Consider the following 18,680-nt stretch of genomic DNA (forward strand, 5'->3'; position numbering starts at 1 on the left):
CTCCATCTCTCTCTCTCACTCTCACTTCCTCCATCTCTTTCTCTTCCTCCATCTCTCTCTCTCTCTCTCTCTCCCTCTCTCTCCCTCTTCTCTCCCTCTCTCTCCCTCTCTCTCCCTCTCTCCCCCTCTCTCTCCCTCTCTCTCCCTCTCTCTCCCTCTCTCGCCCTCTCTCTTCCTCTCTCTCCCTCTCTCGCCCTCTCTCTCCCTCTCTCTCACTCTCTCTCTCACTCTCTCTCCCTCTCTCGCCCTCTCTCTCCCTCTCTCTCCCTCTCTCTCCCTCTCTCGCCCTCTCTCTCCCTCTCTCTCCCTCTCTCTCCCTCTCTCACTCTCTCTCTCCCTCTCTCTCCCTCTCTCGCCCTCTCTCTCCCTCTCTCTCCCTCTCTCGCCCTCTCTCTCCCTCTCTCTCCCTCTCTCTCCCTTTCTCTCTCACTCTCTCTCTCTCTCTCTTTCTCTCTTCTCCTTCTCTTCTCTCTTTCTCTCTTTCTCTCTTTCTCTCTCCCCCTCTCTGTCTCCCTCCCCCTCTCTGTCTCCCTCCCCCTCTCTGTCTCTCTCTCCCCCCTCTCTGTCTCTCTCCCCCTCTCTGTCTCTCTCCCCCTCTCTGTCTCTCTCCCTCTCTCTTTCTCTCTTCTCTTCTCTCTTTCTCTCTTTCTCTCTCCCCCTCTCTGTCTCCCTCCCCCTCTCTGTCTCTCTCCCTCTCTCTCCTCTCTCTCTCCCTCTCTCTCCCTCTCTCTCTCACTCTCTCTCTCTCTCTTTCTCTCTTTCTCTCTTTCTCTCTCCCCCTCTCTTTCTCTCTTTCTCTCTCCCCCTCTCTGTCTCCCTCCCCCTCTCTGTCTCCCTCCCCCTCTCTGTCTCTCTCCCCCTCTCTGTCTCTCTCCCCCTCTCTGTCTCTCTCCCCCTCTCTTTCTCTCTTTCTCTCTTTCTCTCTCCCCCTCTCTGTCTCTCTCCCCCTCTCTTTCTCTCTTTCCTCTCTTTCTCTCTTTCTCTCTCCCCCCTCTCTGTCTCTCTCCCCCTCTCTTTCTCTCTTTCTCTCTTTTCTCTCTTTCTCTCTCACCCTCTCTGTCCTCTCTCCCCCTCTCTTTCTCTCTTTCTCTCTCCCCCTCTCTGTCTCTCTCCCCCTCTCTTTCTCTCTCTCTTTCTCTCTTTCTCTCTCCCCCTCTCTGTCTCTCTCCCCCTCTCTGTCTCTCTCCCCCTCTTCCGTCTCTCTTTCTTACTGTTCGGTCATTCCCTTGCTCATTGTGACCACCTGTTGCTCCACTACCCCATTGTCAGTTGATTGCCCTTTTATCCTGCATCACGTTTCTTTTCCATGAGCCTCAGTCTTGCAAAGGGAAAGATGATAAATCGATGCAAAAACAAACTGTTATAAGCAGGGTGACAGAAATTCATGGATTACTCTTGCATGGCTGAAATTGCACACGGTTTTTGTGAAGCTCCACAATATGATGAATGTAAAACGAATGATCGAATTTATACACATTTTCCTCACTTGGATACTTTTAAACGACACTGCAATTGCAGGAGCTAGTGAGTGAGTGAGTGCATGACTTTAGCCATGCACAAATTATGTTGCATGCATCTGGTTGCAGGAAAAAAAGGTTTCTTATTGAAAGTAATGAGTTGTTTTGATACAGTGTGTAGCCATCGATTGCTTCGATTACATGGCAAATCGAATTGCCTCATGGTGTGTGTGTTCCAATCCCATGCACTAAAGGATTTGGCATCATTCATCCGGAGCATCTGCCAGCTTGTGAAATGTTGTACGGATTTTTGGGGACAGCGAGTTGTTCTAGCCAGGATATCCCGGCGATACGCATACCGTGGAAGATTTGAATACAATTTATGGCAAGATAAAATAAACCTCTTCGGTAGCATGGATTTGGCTGGGAGCGAATTGCCGTCTTTGGGAAAATAACTGCTTTCCATGATAGCACGCAGAACTGCACAACAGAATTCTCATCTCCGTGAAGGGGAGTGTCTATCTGCATTGGCAGATGAGATAAACGATGGATTTTATCTGAAAGTTACCGCCGTGGACACAAAATCAGCTCTCCTGCTCTGATGTAGGGTTAACACTCTATTTCAGCCGGACCTTGTCTCCCACAGCGATAAACGTATACTTGTATGAACTTTTGGTTCATAAAGTCGATCCTTGAATTGGACAACAGTATACGTAGCGTATCCTATCAGTGACCTTTCACCCTACTGGTCATGTGCTACCTGCACATTGACAAGAAATACTGCTCACTATGTGGCCATCCAGACCCTCTTGACAATAAATGACAGCAGAACCATCCATCTTCTACAACTAGGTTTGTTAAGCTCACCTGGAATGTAGTTCTTATGGGACGGCGCGTCATCAGTCCATCGTCTTTCAGTCCATAAACACTTGCAACTTCTCCGAAACTGCTGATGGGATTGTGACCATGCTTGGCTAAAATGATGTTTGGTATGTTGCAATTCAAGTTTGTTCACATCATTAAAAAAAATCCAGGTCAAACGGGGTGTATGGGGAGTTTGAGCCCCCCAAAGTAGGTATTTGCTCTCTCATCTGAAACTACACACACAATTTTAATGAAAATTGACCACAACCGTCATTGCCGTGATGCACCAACGTTTGTTCAGAGCATTAAAAAAAATCAGGGTTTAAGGTGGTTTGTGGGGTTTGACCCCCTAAAATAGGTATTTGCTCTCTTCTCTGAAACTACACATACAATTTTGATGAAACCTGATCACAACCTTTACCACCTGTGATGAACCAAAGTTTGTTCACGACATTCGAAAGGTCATGGTCTAAGGGGGTTGATGGGGAGGGGGAAGAGGGGGTTATGGGGGAGTTGTCCCCCAAAATAGGTATTTTTTTTGTTTGTTTGTTTAAAGTCTTGTGATTACGTTAGTATGATTCGACATGTTGCCCTGTCTCCTATCAAGCATTGAAATGGGTTTAAAATGCCGAGATACTGGTTACAATGCCTTTAGTCAGTGTAGTATACTACTTTATTCTACCAGGCGATTGCCCAGGAGTATTGCCCCTATTTTCTTGGGTATGTTTTTCAGATTGTTTGATATTAATCGAACTTTACAAATGGAACACGTGCCCCTTTGATTCGCCTGACTTGATAATAAAAATGAGCTTCTCAAGGGTTAATAGAATGACAACCTTGATATTATTCACAGCGGAACATATAATATAACACAGAACGGAGGAGGGTTCATTAATGATGTGCTGTTTAACCGATGCATTGGGGCTTACACATGACTCGGCTCACCTTTTGTTCCTAAATATTTATGATGTGATTCAGCAACACGACATGGTTGTGTGTATAAGCAAGGGGGATGAGGGCATTGGTGTGTGGTGGTACTATGCATTTGTACGATTGATAAATTAACATGCTACACAGGGTTTCGACTTGGAAAGAGATGTGGGAGCGTCACGGAATCTTGAGAAAGTGATTGAGCTATTCCCTTTTCCCAATAAATAAATTTGTCCTTTTGTGTAGGAACATTTGCTTGTTGGAAACTCGCATTGTTGAAGATTGCTTCTGTTTTCTCTTTGCTGAAATGTGGCGGAATTAAACTGTTTCGTATCAAATAAATCATTCTTTGTTGTTTCAGACCTCATGAAGGATTGGTCCAGCGATGTTTCACCAGACCTTTTTGCATTCGTTCCGTACGTCTGGAACTTCAACATAATCTTGCACCAGTTTGAGATGGTCTGGTTAGCCAATCAGCACAACTGGGTCGACTGCTCGACGAGACAGCAGGAGAATGGTAAGATTATTCTTCATGTTTGTTCCAATTCCATGATGGCGAATTTTTTTTCATTAATACTGTTTGTATGTTTGGCAATGTTGCACTTTCACAATGTACACACAACTTCACTGCACTGCTAACTGTTAAATTAAGCAGAACACCAGTTTGATTTTGTTGTAAATTTTTGCGTTGTTGGTGTTTTATTTTTTTTGGCATTTAACAATAAAAATTCTTTTTTGTGAGGAGTAAATATTTGTGCCACCTTTTCCCGTTCCTACATCGGTTTCTTAATCCATTTGCACTGTTTTGCCACCTGCAGTTATGATAGTTGAGATCCACCATGACCTTAGATCCATATGTGCAAAAGGAATTAATTACATTTCATTTGCATCTTAAGGGGTCATGTATAATGCATGCAAGTATGTCCTTGTGTATGACCTCCCTACTCCCTCTTCTGATACTCTTTCCCTTTCTTGTTTCTTTCCCTCCATCCTTCCATTCTTCCATCCTTCTATACTACCTTTCTGACACTCCTCTCCCCTCCTTACTCTCGTATCACCACCCCCCTTCTCTTCCTTTACTCAATTTTAAACATCCATTTGGTCCCTTTCCTCTCCCCTGCCACATCCATAATAAATATATGGCCCATGAATGCTTAAGCTCTGAGATTGAGAATAATGAATACATCGAGCTCACATTTGGAGATCCCTTGTGAAAGCATTATTTCCACATCTCCGTTACGTTGGGCCCTACTTCACCGATAGCTTCGCCGATCAGCTGCTGTTATGAATTGGATTTGACATCCTTTCGGAGCAGTGTGTCATTTCGTGTCGAACTATTAGCATTTGTGTTGGTTAGAAACTGCCTCTCTGGATGTCAGGAACTCAGTTGCCACTTGCTGCAGGTATTTTGGCTTGCGAAACTCGGTCGTTTTGTGGCCACATGGGTTTATTGGGAGCCATTTTGATCAAATTAATTTGTGTTCGTATTAACAAAGTGATAAATTGGAAGCGTGCATTGGAGCCAAAATATTTCATTCCATTTTGATTTGGATCAAGTATTTAGCACTGAACAAACTCAGATCTGGTGCCCCATACCCCCTTCTGGGAGCAGACATTTTTTGAATTTGGCCAGGATGCTGGTGATAACTCGCTTTTTTCATCTTAACACCAAGATATCTTTTACATCCACCATCAAATGCTAGGACATCGGACACCCAGCTTAACATCCACCCAAGGGACAGAGCGCTCATTGATGCAGCAATTTGGCTGTGACACATCACTCCCTCAGTTTATGGTGGAATTCCAGAATGGACCCTCAGGCGTACCCAGTGGGTAGTGATGGTTTGTGGCGCTCGGGGCAAACGCCAAAAATACGCCCCCTGCAGACACTGACAGTCAGAAATTCCTATTGAGGGCGCCATATGAAAGAGCTTAAGCTTCCCGAGCAGGCTCAGCAGCAGAGCCCTGGAACCTGTTCAAAATGAGAATATATTTAGCTACGATCTCCTGAGATGATTCGGCTAATTAACTACAAATAATCTGAAAGAATTCCTATGTTTCTAAACACGCACTATGTTAAGGTGCATAGAGCAGTTTAATAGGTCCTTCCATGGCATGGTATAACTATTACAAAATAAACTAGAACGGGCACTCGGTAGAGCGCATACCTTCGCCGCAGCTACTGTTCTGTACTGTACTAAAATACGATTTTGACCTTTTCGTGACCTTGACCTTGACCTTTGACCCGATTGCTCCCAAAATCTAATCAAATGTGTCCCGTATAATAACCAATCATCCCACCAAATTTCATGCAATTCGGTTGAATACTTTTTGAGTTATGCGAATAACATACACACACACACACACACAGACATACAAATAAATACACAGCGATCAAAACATAACCTTCCGCTTTTGCGAAGGTAATAACAAAAACAATGATAACATTGTAACAAAGCATTTATTAATACTTATAATATTAACAACAATAATAACAAGTACAGATACATTGAAAAGAAAACCGCCCCCATGACAAATAAATAAATATTCTCCAGCACGGCATTTCCGGGGTGCCTTCGGCTTCTGGCGTTACCGCCGTGCAGCTCATAGTTATGGTATTGGTAGGGAGAGGTGTACAATAATTGATTGATTAATTGCAAAATTAAAATCAATAAAGAATGATCATAAAATATTTTCTTAATCAATTGGGTAATAGCATATCTAAACTACCAGTGCTTCATTCGAAGCTATAACTGCTTTGTAAATTAATTAAACAAGTCATTAATCAAATAAGTAAATAATTAATCGATTAATTGATTAATCAATAAATCAAAAATACCCTCTCTCGTGCACAGATTTATCCCATCTCGTCTTCAGTTGTCATACCCTTCCTCCCGTCCATGGTACACGGAATCTTGTGGTGAGGCTGTTGCCCAGAAACAACTTGCCTTCGTCTCCTGGAAAGCAAATCCAACGGAAGGAAATCTCAACACCGTGGATCCCTTCTCATCTCTCTGGGTCAGTCCTTTTAAGGGCAGTCCTCCTCTCGCGAGTCCTCCGGTAGCAAGTCCTCTCAATACAGTCATCTCTCATAAGTCCTGTTTAAGGGCTTTTGCAAAGGCTTATATAGCCCTGCCCAGCGAACTCTCTGGAACTTACCAGACGTTCTTCACCACGCCCTATCACGCCATGCCTTCAGAGCCCTGGTTGGCTGGAGGCCCTTGCCGTCACAGCCTCTGACGTGCTCCTTCATGCTGCCACACCCTGACCCTGCGCTCCTCCCTCTTTTCAGGCCTACCTCGTGTTACTGGGCTAGTTTCGAGCAAACAAAGGGCAGCTAATGCTGCTGGCAGCCAAAGCGTAACACACGGAGGGATCAGCCAAAATGGGGCGCGGGATCGATTATGCCCATGGTGGAATTTGAGGGTGGCCGCAAAAATGAAAGGACCTAAGCTCATTTCTTTACACAACGCAGATATTACTAGGGAAATGGCCTACTCTTACACATACTATGACATAACTAATACTCTAAGTGGGCCTACGTGTTGCTTGTGGACTAACTATGGGGGGGCAAACCTTTAACCTTTAATGATGTCATATATACAAATCTCAAAACCGTATCAATATATACTTGTACTAAGTTTGGTCAAAATCAAATCCCATCACTGGTTCACAAGTTAGCGCAGTAACAGAATTATTACCTAACGGGACCTCTGACCATTGACCTTTTGACCCCAACTTCTAATCGGTTCAACTTTACATCATTATATACATACCTGTACAAAGAATTCAACCCTCTCCCTTCCTGTCTTTTCAAATTAGCCTCATGCTCATTCAGAAAGTTGTCATTCTCACTTCAATATTCTCCAAATCTATTCTCTCCACACTTCTCTTACTCTGCCCTTTCTTTCCTGTCTTCTCCCTGGCTCTCTTCTTTTATTAAATGTACATGCAATAGATCAATCCCACCTCCTATCCCCCCACCTCCTCACCCGTTCCTCTCTCAAGTAACCATTCCTTCTGTAAAAGTACTCAGCCATTGTTGATTTAATGTGAAAGTACCTTAACATACTTTAAAAGTTTTTCTTTTTATTCTTGTACTCTGAGATTGCCTTTATATTTTACAAATACCCACATTTTATGATTTTATTATTATAGTATATATTGCTGTCTGTGGAGAGGTGCTCAATGTGGACTTCTGTCTCCCGTTCCTGGAGTTCGTGCCAACCACCTGCAATATCAACTTTGGTCTCAAGGTTTGTGTGTTATTAACACGTTTGCTACTGAGTTCATCACTTTTGTTCTAGTGATTATCAGCGTGACTGGATTGTGGCATCATATGCATCACCATCACCATCATCATCATTATCATCATCATCCATGCCCTATGCTGAGCGTTGTTGGTGCCGAAGCATTTAAGAAGCTGTAATCCTGGACAGGTCACTCCTCTGACTCAGGAAGCCATGGCAGGAATTCGTAATTTGTTTAGTGTGCCGGCAATAACTCGTCTACTCTTTGCGCAGCACACTGGGAATTTTAACATCCACAAACAAATGCAAGCAGACGGGACGTGCAGTTCAACATTCAACCGAAGGACTGCACACACATTGATGCATCACCGGTCTGTGAAATATGGGGATGACAGTTCATGACTGAGTTGGGATTCAAACCCAGGCTTGACAGCTGAGAGGAGAGTTTGCGTACCTCTCAGCGGCCATACATGGACCTTTTTGAATGATTTGTTGGAAGAGTAAGACTCTTCCAACGGTGTATTTTGTGGATTTGACTGTGTATTTTGTGTGGATTAAGTTTACTTATTTTGGCGACAAGCTCGTGTACTCCATGAGGGAAATAATATATTTTTAAAAACTTATCCAACCTAAAAATTGACTGAAGAAGGAAAGGAAGGGGTGTGGGAGGAAGGAAGAAGGAGCAGGAGGAGGAGGATAAAGGGAACAGGAGGAGAATAAAGGGAACAGGAGGAGGATAAAGGGAACAGGAGGAGGAGGAGGAGGATAAAGGGAACAGGAGGAGGAGGAGGAGGCTTTTTACTCTGTCTCATTTAAGATTGTTTCTGAAGGTTTTCTGGCTAAAAAGTTCCATATGGCATTGTTTTCAAATGAGGTGTTTAAATGTTTTTTGATTGTTTTTTGATTTTTGGACTTTGTGTTTTCAAAATTGAATTTGCTTTGGGATTACAGACCTAAAGCAAATATTGTTGATGGAGTGGAATTTTTTTGAAATAATTAAATAAAAGGAGGAAAACAAGGTTTACGTATCATTGAGAAAAAGGTGCATCCAACCAAAAAAGGTAACTAGATCTTCCCTGCCAGTCTAGTAATAAACAAATGACAGCAGATCCGCTCTCAGGCGCCGTTTCACTCACTTCTAGCGGGCTTGCTTGGGTCTATTGGCATGAGGAAGCCTGTTGGGAAGCGGCCAATGAAACGTGTCCTGAGACCTGATTATTAGTAGACTCGGTCTATTTATTTGGTTGGATGCACCCTTTTTTCTCTACGATGTGTAATTCCAATCATATGCATATTTGTGTGTGTGTAGTGTGCACACACGTGGATAAATGAGTGATCCAAATAGAGAGGATTAGAGAACAGATGTAGATGGATCTCAATCTCAGCAGGTCCACCATCCAAAAGGGTAAGTGTGTGATAGTCACATCGATTATCACAAGTTCACATTAACACCGGTCCTGCGCAACACTGTTTCTACTCCAATGGCTTCATCAGCAGGATGGAATTGTGAATATAAAGAAATTAGTTTTTACTTGCTTCAGGATTGTTTTGTTGGCACTTGGATTCAGAAAATTTGTGAAATGTTTGCTTTCGGTTATTTTTTTTTAACCAAATTGAACTCACGAGAACAATCTTTTACAATCCTGACTTCCTTTTAAAAAAAATGCAAAATGTGTATTTCCTATTTCTAAGCGGAATTATCACTGTGGTCAGTGGCTTCCTTTCAGACCGCACGCAGACACTTTGATATTGTCGTGGACTGTCCTCGCTTGCATGTGAGGTCCTGCAGCTTGCATGTGAGGTCCTGCAGGGGACCAAGCTCAGCTCCATAATTATCTTTGTGGTCATGGTGAATGACGCTCCGCTATCAGGTGAAAAAAGATGGAAGTACGTTGATGACCTCACCCTAGTGGAGGTTGTCCCAAAATCACAGCAGAGCAACATGTAGTCACATGTTGATGCATTGGCTGAGTGGAGCCATGCTAATTCCATGAGACCTAAATCTGAGAAATGCAAGGTGATGCAAATTAGTTTTCTCCATAATGGCCCGATTGGCCCCATTCCTCCTGTGATTACCCTCAATAATAATGAACCCTTTGAGTCTGTTGATGTTTGTCTTCTTGTCTTCCCTCTGTCTTCTTGGGATGATAATTCCGTCAAATCTTAAGTGGGATTCTCAAGTTCAGCACATGATTTCACACGACTCCTGACGCCTCTACATTTTGTGTAAACTCAAGAAAAATGGAGTAGCTACCTCTGATTTTGTGTTCATTATTTACAACACGTAAATCTGTTCCCTTTTGGAATTTGGTGCCCCAGTATGGAGCCCTAGCCAAACAATGTACCAATTGGCTAGCATTGAGAAAGTTCAGCAGAGAGCTGTCTGTATGATCGCATTTCCCCAAGCGAAATCACGTCTATCTACTTCTGGCTTGTACTATGTAATCTCTCTATCCTCACCAACTTTGCGAAATGGCTCCTTCTTTCTACCTGTCATTGCAATTTATTCCCCCCTAGACACCAATAATTATCCCAAATGCGGTTGAGAAACTCATATAAGATTTAGATCCCCCAAGTGAGAAATCAGACATTCAAACAGTCTAGTATTCCTATCCTAGTGCAACTGTGAAATTCACAATGTAATTAGACCGGCACTCGGTAGAGCGCATATCTCCGCTGGGCTGAACTGTTTCCATTTTATATCCCACTGATAGGCCAGATTTGCATCCGTAGCAGAACCAAAATCTTATCTGCTTGTTCTTGTTACCTAACCAACTCTTTCATGATTTTTCGTCCAAATATATCCATAACTTTTTGAAATATCATGCTATATATCGTTTTTAGCCCTATCACTCAATGGTGAAGAATCACCATTGGATCTTCACCAAAATCGAATCGGTTCTTTCTTGCCACACACCTGACCTGTCAACCAAGTTTCGTCCAAATCTGTTCATAACTTTATTAGATATCCTGTGCACAGGCAGACAGACAGACCAACGGACATGGGAGAAAACATAATCTCCTCCCACCTTTGGTGATAATATGGTGCACTATTATGGTTTTACCAGAAGCCCTCATTGTCAACAATATGCCGTGCACTGCATACATTTGACATCTACTATATAAGATATTTATCTTCCCACCCTCTCCCCCACCGCCTCCCCGCCCAGCGACTCCGGGTACTCCTGCTAGTCTTTTATATAATTACCCTCGCCAGAGGAGAAGGTATTCAATTTGAGTCTGTTTGTCCGCACAGAATAAATATGATTTTCTTTGCAACCGTTGGTCCGATTGACAGGAAAGTCTCACCATTGGTGCAACTCCACCTGTATAATTTTTTAATTATAATTATGACGTCATCTTGGAAAAACCGGAAAAATTGCACCTCTATATCTCTGAAAGCGCTGCATTAAAAAAATTGAGACATGGCTCATTGTAAACAGCTCTCCATGTGGAATAGCATGTTAATGATGATGTCATACTGTCATAGGTGCCTCCATTTTGACGTCATAATGTGACAAGTACAAAACGTCATCTGATCAAGATGAAATTTATTGAGCATCATCTGGGGATAAATTGCTGGAGAAAAAAAACAACGATGACGTCATTGGTCACGTGGTTCGGCCGCCATATTTGTTTTGACACAAAAACCTTTAAAAGCACTGAAAACATGTCCTGGTGAGGGTCTGCAATCTCTGATTGCTCTTTCTTGTTATTAAATGTTTTCAACTTTTTAACATCTCTTAAATGTAATTACTCCCGCCAGGGAGCAATGCGTTTGCTCGTTACTCCCGCTAGGGAGTAATGCATTCGCTCGTGTCCGTCCATATGTGTGTGTGTGTGTGTGTGTGTGTGTGTGTGTGTGTGTGTGTGTGTGTGTGTGTGTGTGTGTGTGTGTGTGTGTGTGTGTGTGTGTGTGTTGTGTTTGTGAACAAGATATCTGGAAAAGTTCTGAACGGATTTGGATGAAAGTTGGTGGGATGATTGTCCTTGGGATAAGGAAGAATTGATGAGTTTTTGGTGAAGCTCAGGATATTATTCCGGATCCAGGAAAAAAATTTGGGATTTTTGTTTTCTGTTTTCCTTTAAAAACCATTTTCTCTGCAATAATTTAACCGATTGAGAGCAAATTTTCACCATTGGAGGGACTCGGTCTGTCGAATATTTTAATGGTAATTATGACGTCACACGTCACCGGTCACGTGGTTCGGCCGCCATATTGTTTAAAGTGAAAAACACTAAAATCCAATTTTCTCCAAAACGCCTGAACAGATCGAGGCCAAACTTTGCAGGCAGAATCGCATACCCATGACGAACAAAAAAGTCAACGAAAATGACGTCATGCATCACATGGTTTCAGAGTTATGACGTTTTAAAGCACAAACCTTTAAAACCCAGCTCCTCCCTCACTTGTGATCCAATCGAGGGGAAACTTCACAGATCTGTTCAGCATAACAGTCTACTAAAATTTCCTTTTGGAATTTCCGATAGGTCACATGGTTTGGCAGACATCGTTGATTAAACGCAAATAATAAAAACATTTATATCTCTTGAACCACTTCGTTGATCGACGTGAAACTTCATACTGCAGTAGAAGTCATGAAGAGTAACAAGTGTGCAAAATTTGAAGATGATTGGATGTACGGTCTGGAAGCTGGATGTTGTTATTGCATGAAGAAGAAGAGTTCTCAACTGTGGACGATTAATTATTTATCACATGTACAGACTTGCAGGCATCGTTTGACACAATCTCCCGGGTTAATTTGAACCTCAAATAAAATTATAATTTCAGATTTGTCAATGGCTGAGGTATATTAACAAACGAATAAAACAGATTTGGTAAAATTCCAACTTTTTTTTTAAAAGATCGCATATTCACCCAGGGTTATGAGAGGCTGAAGAAGAAGAATCCTCGCATGGGCTTCCCAGACCAAATAAATAATTCTGGTTCTGGCTCTGCGATTGTCTGGTTTATTACTCCCGCCAGGGAGTAATGCATTCGATCGTGTCCGTCCGTCCGTGTGTGTGTGTGTGTGTTCGTATGTTCGTGTGTTTGTGAACAAGATATCTGGAAAAGTTCTGAACGGATTTGGATGAAAGTTGGTGGGATGATTGCCCTTGGGATAAGGAAGAATTGATTAGTTTTTGCTGAAGCTCAGGATATTATTCCGGATCCAAGAATTTTTTGGGGGAATTTTTTTGGGGAAGATTTTTTCAGTTTTACTGCATTAAAGCTTTTATTCTTATTCTTAAATGATGTTTTTCTCCTCTAATTCCGAGATATATCAAAATTAATTCTCTGACAGTTAGGGCCTACTTTCTTTTTCATTTATTGTTTTGGGGAGAGGGGATGTTCTATAAAACGTATTATTCCAACTAAACCCACGGCAGGAGTATGCGCTCTACTGAGTGGCGTTCTAGTTAATATCTGTTTTTTTTTGAGATTTGTATGCTTGGTACACTTAATTTATAGATCTATTTGTTGAATATTTTCTTGTTTGTATGCTTGTGGTTGATTTTGAAAAATGAACACACACACACACACACACACACACACACACACACACACACACACACACACACACACACACACACACACACACACACACACACACACCTCTTGATTGTGTTTGATCGGGGTAAACGTCGTAACCAATGCATGTACAAGGCTGAATGATTCCTCATTTAAGAGCTCGTGGGTCCACACATTGCATGCGGAGGTTTAAAATGTATTCATGCAATCTCGAGTTGTATTCATTTTTGTTACACATGTGGTGTACATGTGCGCAGAGTCGTTGGTTTGCATATATACAGAAGTTATAAAAAACGACTATTCAGTCAATCTGTCTATATCTGTCTATATAAGAAATATATAAAACTGGAAAAGATGGTTGGTGAAGCTGTCCGTCTGTTTAGCCGTGTGACTGTATGTCTATTAATTACATACTGTTTGAATGTGCATCCTGTCTAGTAATTATGTACTATTGGAATGTACCTTTCGACCCTTTGGACTAACCCCTGCTCTAGCAGGGAAAATGGCCTTTAAAATGCATGTTGTGTTGTGTTTGACCCTTTGGACTGCTGATGCCCCTTAAATCTTTGAAGACCCTTTAATACCAAGACCCCAAAGACCCTTAAATACCTAAAAGACCCCAAATACCCCGATGATACAAAATACCCCGGAGACCCATCAGTCCATGAAGACCCAAAAGTCCATGAAGACCCAAAAGTCCATGAAGACCCAAAAGTCCATGAAGACCCAAAAGTCCATGAAGACCCAAAAGTCCATGAAGACCCAAAAGTCCATGAAGATCCAAAAGTCCATGAAGATCCAAAAGTCCATGAAGACCCAAAAGACCTGTAGGACCAAACAGACCCTTAAAACCCTCAAATACCCAAAATACCCTGAGAAATTCCCATAGGCCTTTGCCATAATGCTGTCAAAGGACATTCCTGTCAAACTCCCTAAGCATTCCACACCGTTTCAAACTAATTCCCTTACAACAGCCTGGTGGAACCAGGTTATCTGCTCGTGTTATATTTAGTTATTTGCTTTTTCATTCAATGTAAATCAATTTTCTCAATTTAATGTAAACAGGACCGTTTTATAACTGCCATCCTCACCAACTTCGCGAAATGGCTCCTTCTTTCTACCTGTCACCGTAATTTACTCCCCCCCTAGACACCAAGTTGTTTGTCAGTCTAGTATTCAGACTATGGTCATGTATGTTTTTATGTTAATAAAATCGAATTCATTATTATTGTTGTTGTTGTTGTTGTTGTTGTTGTTGTTGTTGTTGTTATCATCATCATCATCATCAATCGGTCAGTCGTAGTTCAGCTTTGTTGAGCTTTTTTAGTTCTTTTTCATTTCAAGTTTTTGCACGACATGTTGTGCTTTCTCCATAACCAGTCGGACGATGTCGATCTGCGCCTTTTCCTGCCCGAATGCCATCCGAGCCGCTACGCACTCAGCAACCTCACCAAGGCTGGCAGCACACCAACTAAAGCATCACCCTCGGGCACTGTACCTACCGAGCAGGCTTCCCATGGGAAGCGCAAGTGGCGGAACCTCACACAGACTGAGTGAGCCATCCTTTTTCATTTTAACATGTCTCCTTTGCCTGACTTGTGTACAGGGCCATAAACCTGGCATTGGATTCTTTTTCGGCCAGAATCGGCCAGAAACTCCCTCCTTCCCCCCCCCCCCCCCCCTCCACCCCACCCACTTCGGCTTAAGGGCCTTAAAGTAATTTGTGTGTTTGTGTTGTTTCTTCATTCATTCTTCTTGATGTCTTTGCTTTTTTTAAGAGATGTCTAAATTATTTTGAAGTTTCTCGACATAAGTTACATCGAAGAGGTAATAAATAGTATTGCTGAATAGTCACATATGTTTTTTTCAAATTTTTAGAACGGTCAAATTATCTTGTTTATAACCCTACCAAGCAAACAATAAGTGGGAACCTGTGATTTCTACAACATGTGCTTGTATCCTATAATAATAACAATATGAGGACTTCCCTTGCAAGGAATTTCAACCTAGGAGGAGGCTATTAGGCTCATCAAAGCCTGTGCTATTATTACCAATCTATGGTTGTTTGTCTGTGTCCTATCCTTTTTTTAATGCTGAGGGACAAGCAAGGAAGCATCACTTTCCATATTTTAAGTCTTTTATATGACTTGCCCGGGGTTGGAACCGCTGACCTCCCAGATTCAGAACGGATCATATAACCATAACACAACCGAGGCTGGCAAGATAATTCGATAATAAAAAGAGATGTGGGTGTTAATTTAATAGTGAAAATGAGGTTAGCACATAAATTGGCAAAGACCTGTTGTTTGTCCGTCTCCGTCTTCCTTCTCTTTCTCCCTCCAACCTGCTGTTGGTTTTTCCCCTCTCTCCTGCTGTTCTCTATTATGTTGTGTCCTGATCTGCTTTGTTTCCTCGCTCTTCCCCGAGCTTAGACCTTGTATAAAAAAGAGTAAAGTTAATGCAGTGTGGATATGGCATGACAACGATGGGCCAAATGACTTCCTCTACAAAGTTTACTTGCATGTCCTTGTAATCAGCAACCATTACACCACCAAGGCTTCTTCAGCCATGTTGTTCTGGACTGTCGAGCACTCGCGCAATAAATTTCAGTCCCTTCGAGTACGCTCGGCCTCCCTTGCACAAGCAGAGTTTAAGCAAATTGTCTAATTGGTGACCTTTTCGAAATGCCATTTGGTGCTTGATCTTTTCAATAAGATGCAATTATTACTTGATAAATACAGATTCCATCTGAAGGACAGATTGATTTCATGGCAAGGGATTGTTTATTTAATGGAATTAAGTCTTTTGCAACTTCTCTGTGAATTTAAACAATCCAGAAGTTTGTTTTTCTTCTCATCTGGAGGTTTTTCACAAAGGGTTGTTTTAAGGGAAGTTTTTGTTTGTTTGTTTTAATTTATGTTAAGAAGTATTGATGTTTTAGGAATAATTTTATGGTTTAGTTTTCAATGCAAATTAACAATTGTACTTACCTTTAGAGCTGTCCAGCCTGAGTTTGAATCTGGACCCAGCGATAAACTGTCTCCCTGGTGTGTAAAATGCAGGGTGATGCGAATGTGTGCACTGCCCATTGGATGGACATTACGCTGGGTGTCCCGTCTGCCAGTACTCATCGTTGGTGGATGTTGAAGATCATATGGTATATTTTGTGAAGAGTAAGCGAGTTATCGCCGTCACCCAGAACAAATTACAAATTCCTTCCACTGTCAAACACCAGGCCTAAACATGCGGTTCCACAAAGACTTGGGCCAGTTCTCCCCGTCTGAATCCACAAAGCTGGAATAATTTGAGGCCATTAAAAAAGTGATCTGGTTTACGTGTGATTTATTTTTGATCACGATTCAAAATTATTGCTGCATGGATGTGTATTTGAGGTCTTTGAGTTTTGTCTTTGCTTCCTTGACCAGTTCACACTTGCTTCTCTTTGTCAGGCTGGCTTGGATTGACTGCTGGTTCGTTCCATACCTCCAGCTAAGCATCTCTTATACCTGGCATCCAATCTTTCCAAACAAGGCTGACGAGCAGCTCAAACGCTCACGTGAGTGTCTCCATTTCCTGGGTATCTTTCATTCGCATTGCTCCGTTTTTGAAGGAAGGGATCAAAAATTGCAAAATCTATCTATAATTCCAGCAATCTCTGTGTGTGTGTGTGTCTGTGTGTCTGTGTGTGTGTTTGTTTGTCTGTGACCGCTGTTTCTCGACAACCACGGGTCCGATATACTTTAAACTTGCCAGGTATATTGCTGGGGATCCGAGGATGTGCCTTTTCAAGGTTTTAAATTAATCGCAGAAGTAGTTACCGAGCTATGTCCAAAAAACGATTCAACCAATCAGAGAGCAGCGAGCTATCACGTGTGCCGAACGTGGCGAACAGACTCTGCCTCGGATGGCACATTTGAGAGCGTATTCATTTATTTCCCGTCGGCAAACTATGTTGGCGCTATGTTGGCGTTAAACGATGTTTTGAAACTAATTAAAACTAATTTGCGATTCTTTCGCTTTCCTGCGATATGCGACCTTCCGGACAGTCAAATGAGGACGTCACTTCCGGACTTACGGATAGTCATAGTGACGCTGAACTGATGCTGAACGTGGCGAGCAGACACTGCCTTGGACGGCACATTTGAGAGCGTATTCATTTATTTGACGTTGCAATCTGTGTTGATTGTTGTAAGGTACGATCGATTGTAGTACATACATATTTATATTTTGTACATATTCATTACGGGCACGTCACGGGTACGGGTACGGTACGGGTACGGTACCGGGTACGGTACGGTTACGGGTACGCCACGTACGGGCACGTCCTAGTGTTGTCAAATTCCACCATTGTTGTAGGTGTGGTAATATTCCTCCTTTTTGGTTGTTTGGTTAAACTCCCTCTGTTACTGTTACTTCTCAAGTCTTGGAAATGACGATTAAAAACTCACGTGTGTGTTTTTATATACATATGCCTGTTCTTGTTTTGCACTTGACATGACATTTTAACACCAAGTAATGTAATTGTTTCTCTTTGGAGATTTCCGTTCCATTACTTGTTGATCTCTCTCTGGTGCAGCACTCTAACCACACTGCTGTTTGAGGTCCCTTTAACTAGCTTAACCTCCGAAAGCCCTCTGTTGGGCCTCTGAGGGTAATTTTTTGTTATCTGTTAAAATTGTTTATTGTCGTCAGAATTATACATTTTCAGATTATTTGCATAAAACGTAATGATCGTAGTTGTTTGAATTTGTGCTTTATCATCATTGTTAAACAATTTTTTTCTTTCCTCTCCATCTTTGTTTTTGTTTCTGCACCGAAGGACAAACCCAGATTGCACGCTTAATTATATTAAGGAGAAACTGCTTAAAATTTGGAGCTTATTACCTTGGAAACATTTACGATCGAAATAGCATTGGGTCGACGTAAATCTACTTAAAGCCTTATCTACTTAAATCTACTTAAATCTACGTAAATCTACTTAAAGCATGTTTTAGAATGCCCGTGTTCAAATCACATGCTGTTCTTCAGAAGCACAGATCTTTGTTTGATATTGTTTACGATGGTGCTGATGCTTGTATTATATGTTTTGTTTTATGAATCGATGTGCTTTGAAGGTTTTGTTATTGCATTGCCTGCCTTTGTAAAATAAGATACATTCTCCTAATTACCATAAAACTCCATTATCCACACATCCCTCATCATTTAATTGCTTCTCTTGCTTCTCTTGCATCTGTGAAATAATCTCCCTTTGTCTGTGCAATCCTCCTCTTCCCTCGGTCCTTCAAATTCAAAACTTGTTGGAAACGCCATGAAGATGCCATGTCTCGATTGATTACCATACATGCGTTTCTGTTCCATTTCCCCATTTTCTTTCCACTTTCCCTGTGAATTTTGGGTAAACTTTGCAACCTTTGTCATTTAGCTCCAAGAATATTTTAATATATTTTTTCAAATCTTTAATAATCTCGCTTATTCCTTGAGACATAATAGATTGTTTTGTAGTTTTGGGCGTTGGACTGTAAATAGAATGAATGAGTGAAGGAGTAAATCAAAACGATGAACAAAGGAATGGGTATGGCGAGGACAGAGCAGTTGATGATCAAACATTTCACCCTTTTTACCGATGTATTGTGTCGATGTTTCATT

The 18,680-nt window shown here is 41.8% G+C and overlaps 1 protein-coding gene across 1 annotated transcript in view; it reads left to right on the forward strand.

The window, feature by feature from the left end:
* Positions 1 to 18,680, forward strand: part of BLTP1 (bridge-like lipid transfer protein family member 1) — a 282,755-nt gene that overhangs the window by 994 nt on the left and 263,081 nt on the right. The window contains exons 2-5 of the mRNA XM_078766129.1: positions 3,613 to 3,768; positions 7,410 to 7,507; positions 14,415 to 14,587; positions 16,484 to 16,590. Of these exons, the coding sequence (XP_078622255.1) occupies positions 3,613 to 3,768; positions 7,410 to 7,507; positions 14,415 to 14,587; positions 16,484 to 16,590 (534 nt within the window). The remainder of the gene's footprint in view (positions 1 to 3,612; positions 3,769 to 7,409; positions 7,508 to 14,414; positions 14,588 to 16,483; positions 16,591 to 18,680) is intronic.

The sequence above is a fragment of the Myxine glutinosa genome, chromosome 12 (assembly GCF_964187855.1).
Source record: "Myxine glutinosa chromosome 12, kmMyxGlut1.1, whole genome shotgun sequence".
Classification (NCBI taxonomy): Eukaryota; Metazoa; Chordata; class Myxini; order Myxiniformes; family Myxinidae; genus Myxine; species Myxine glutinosa.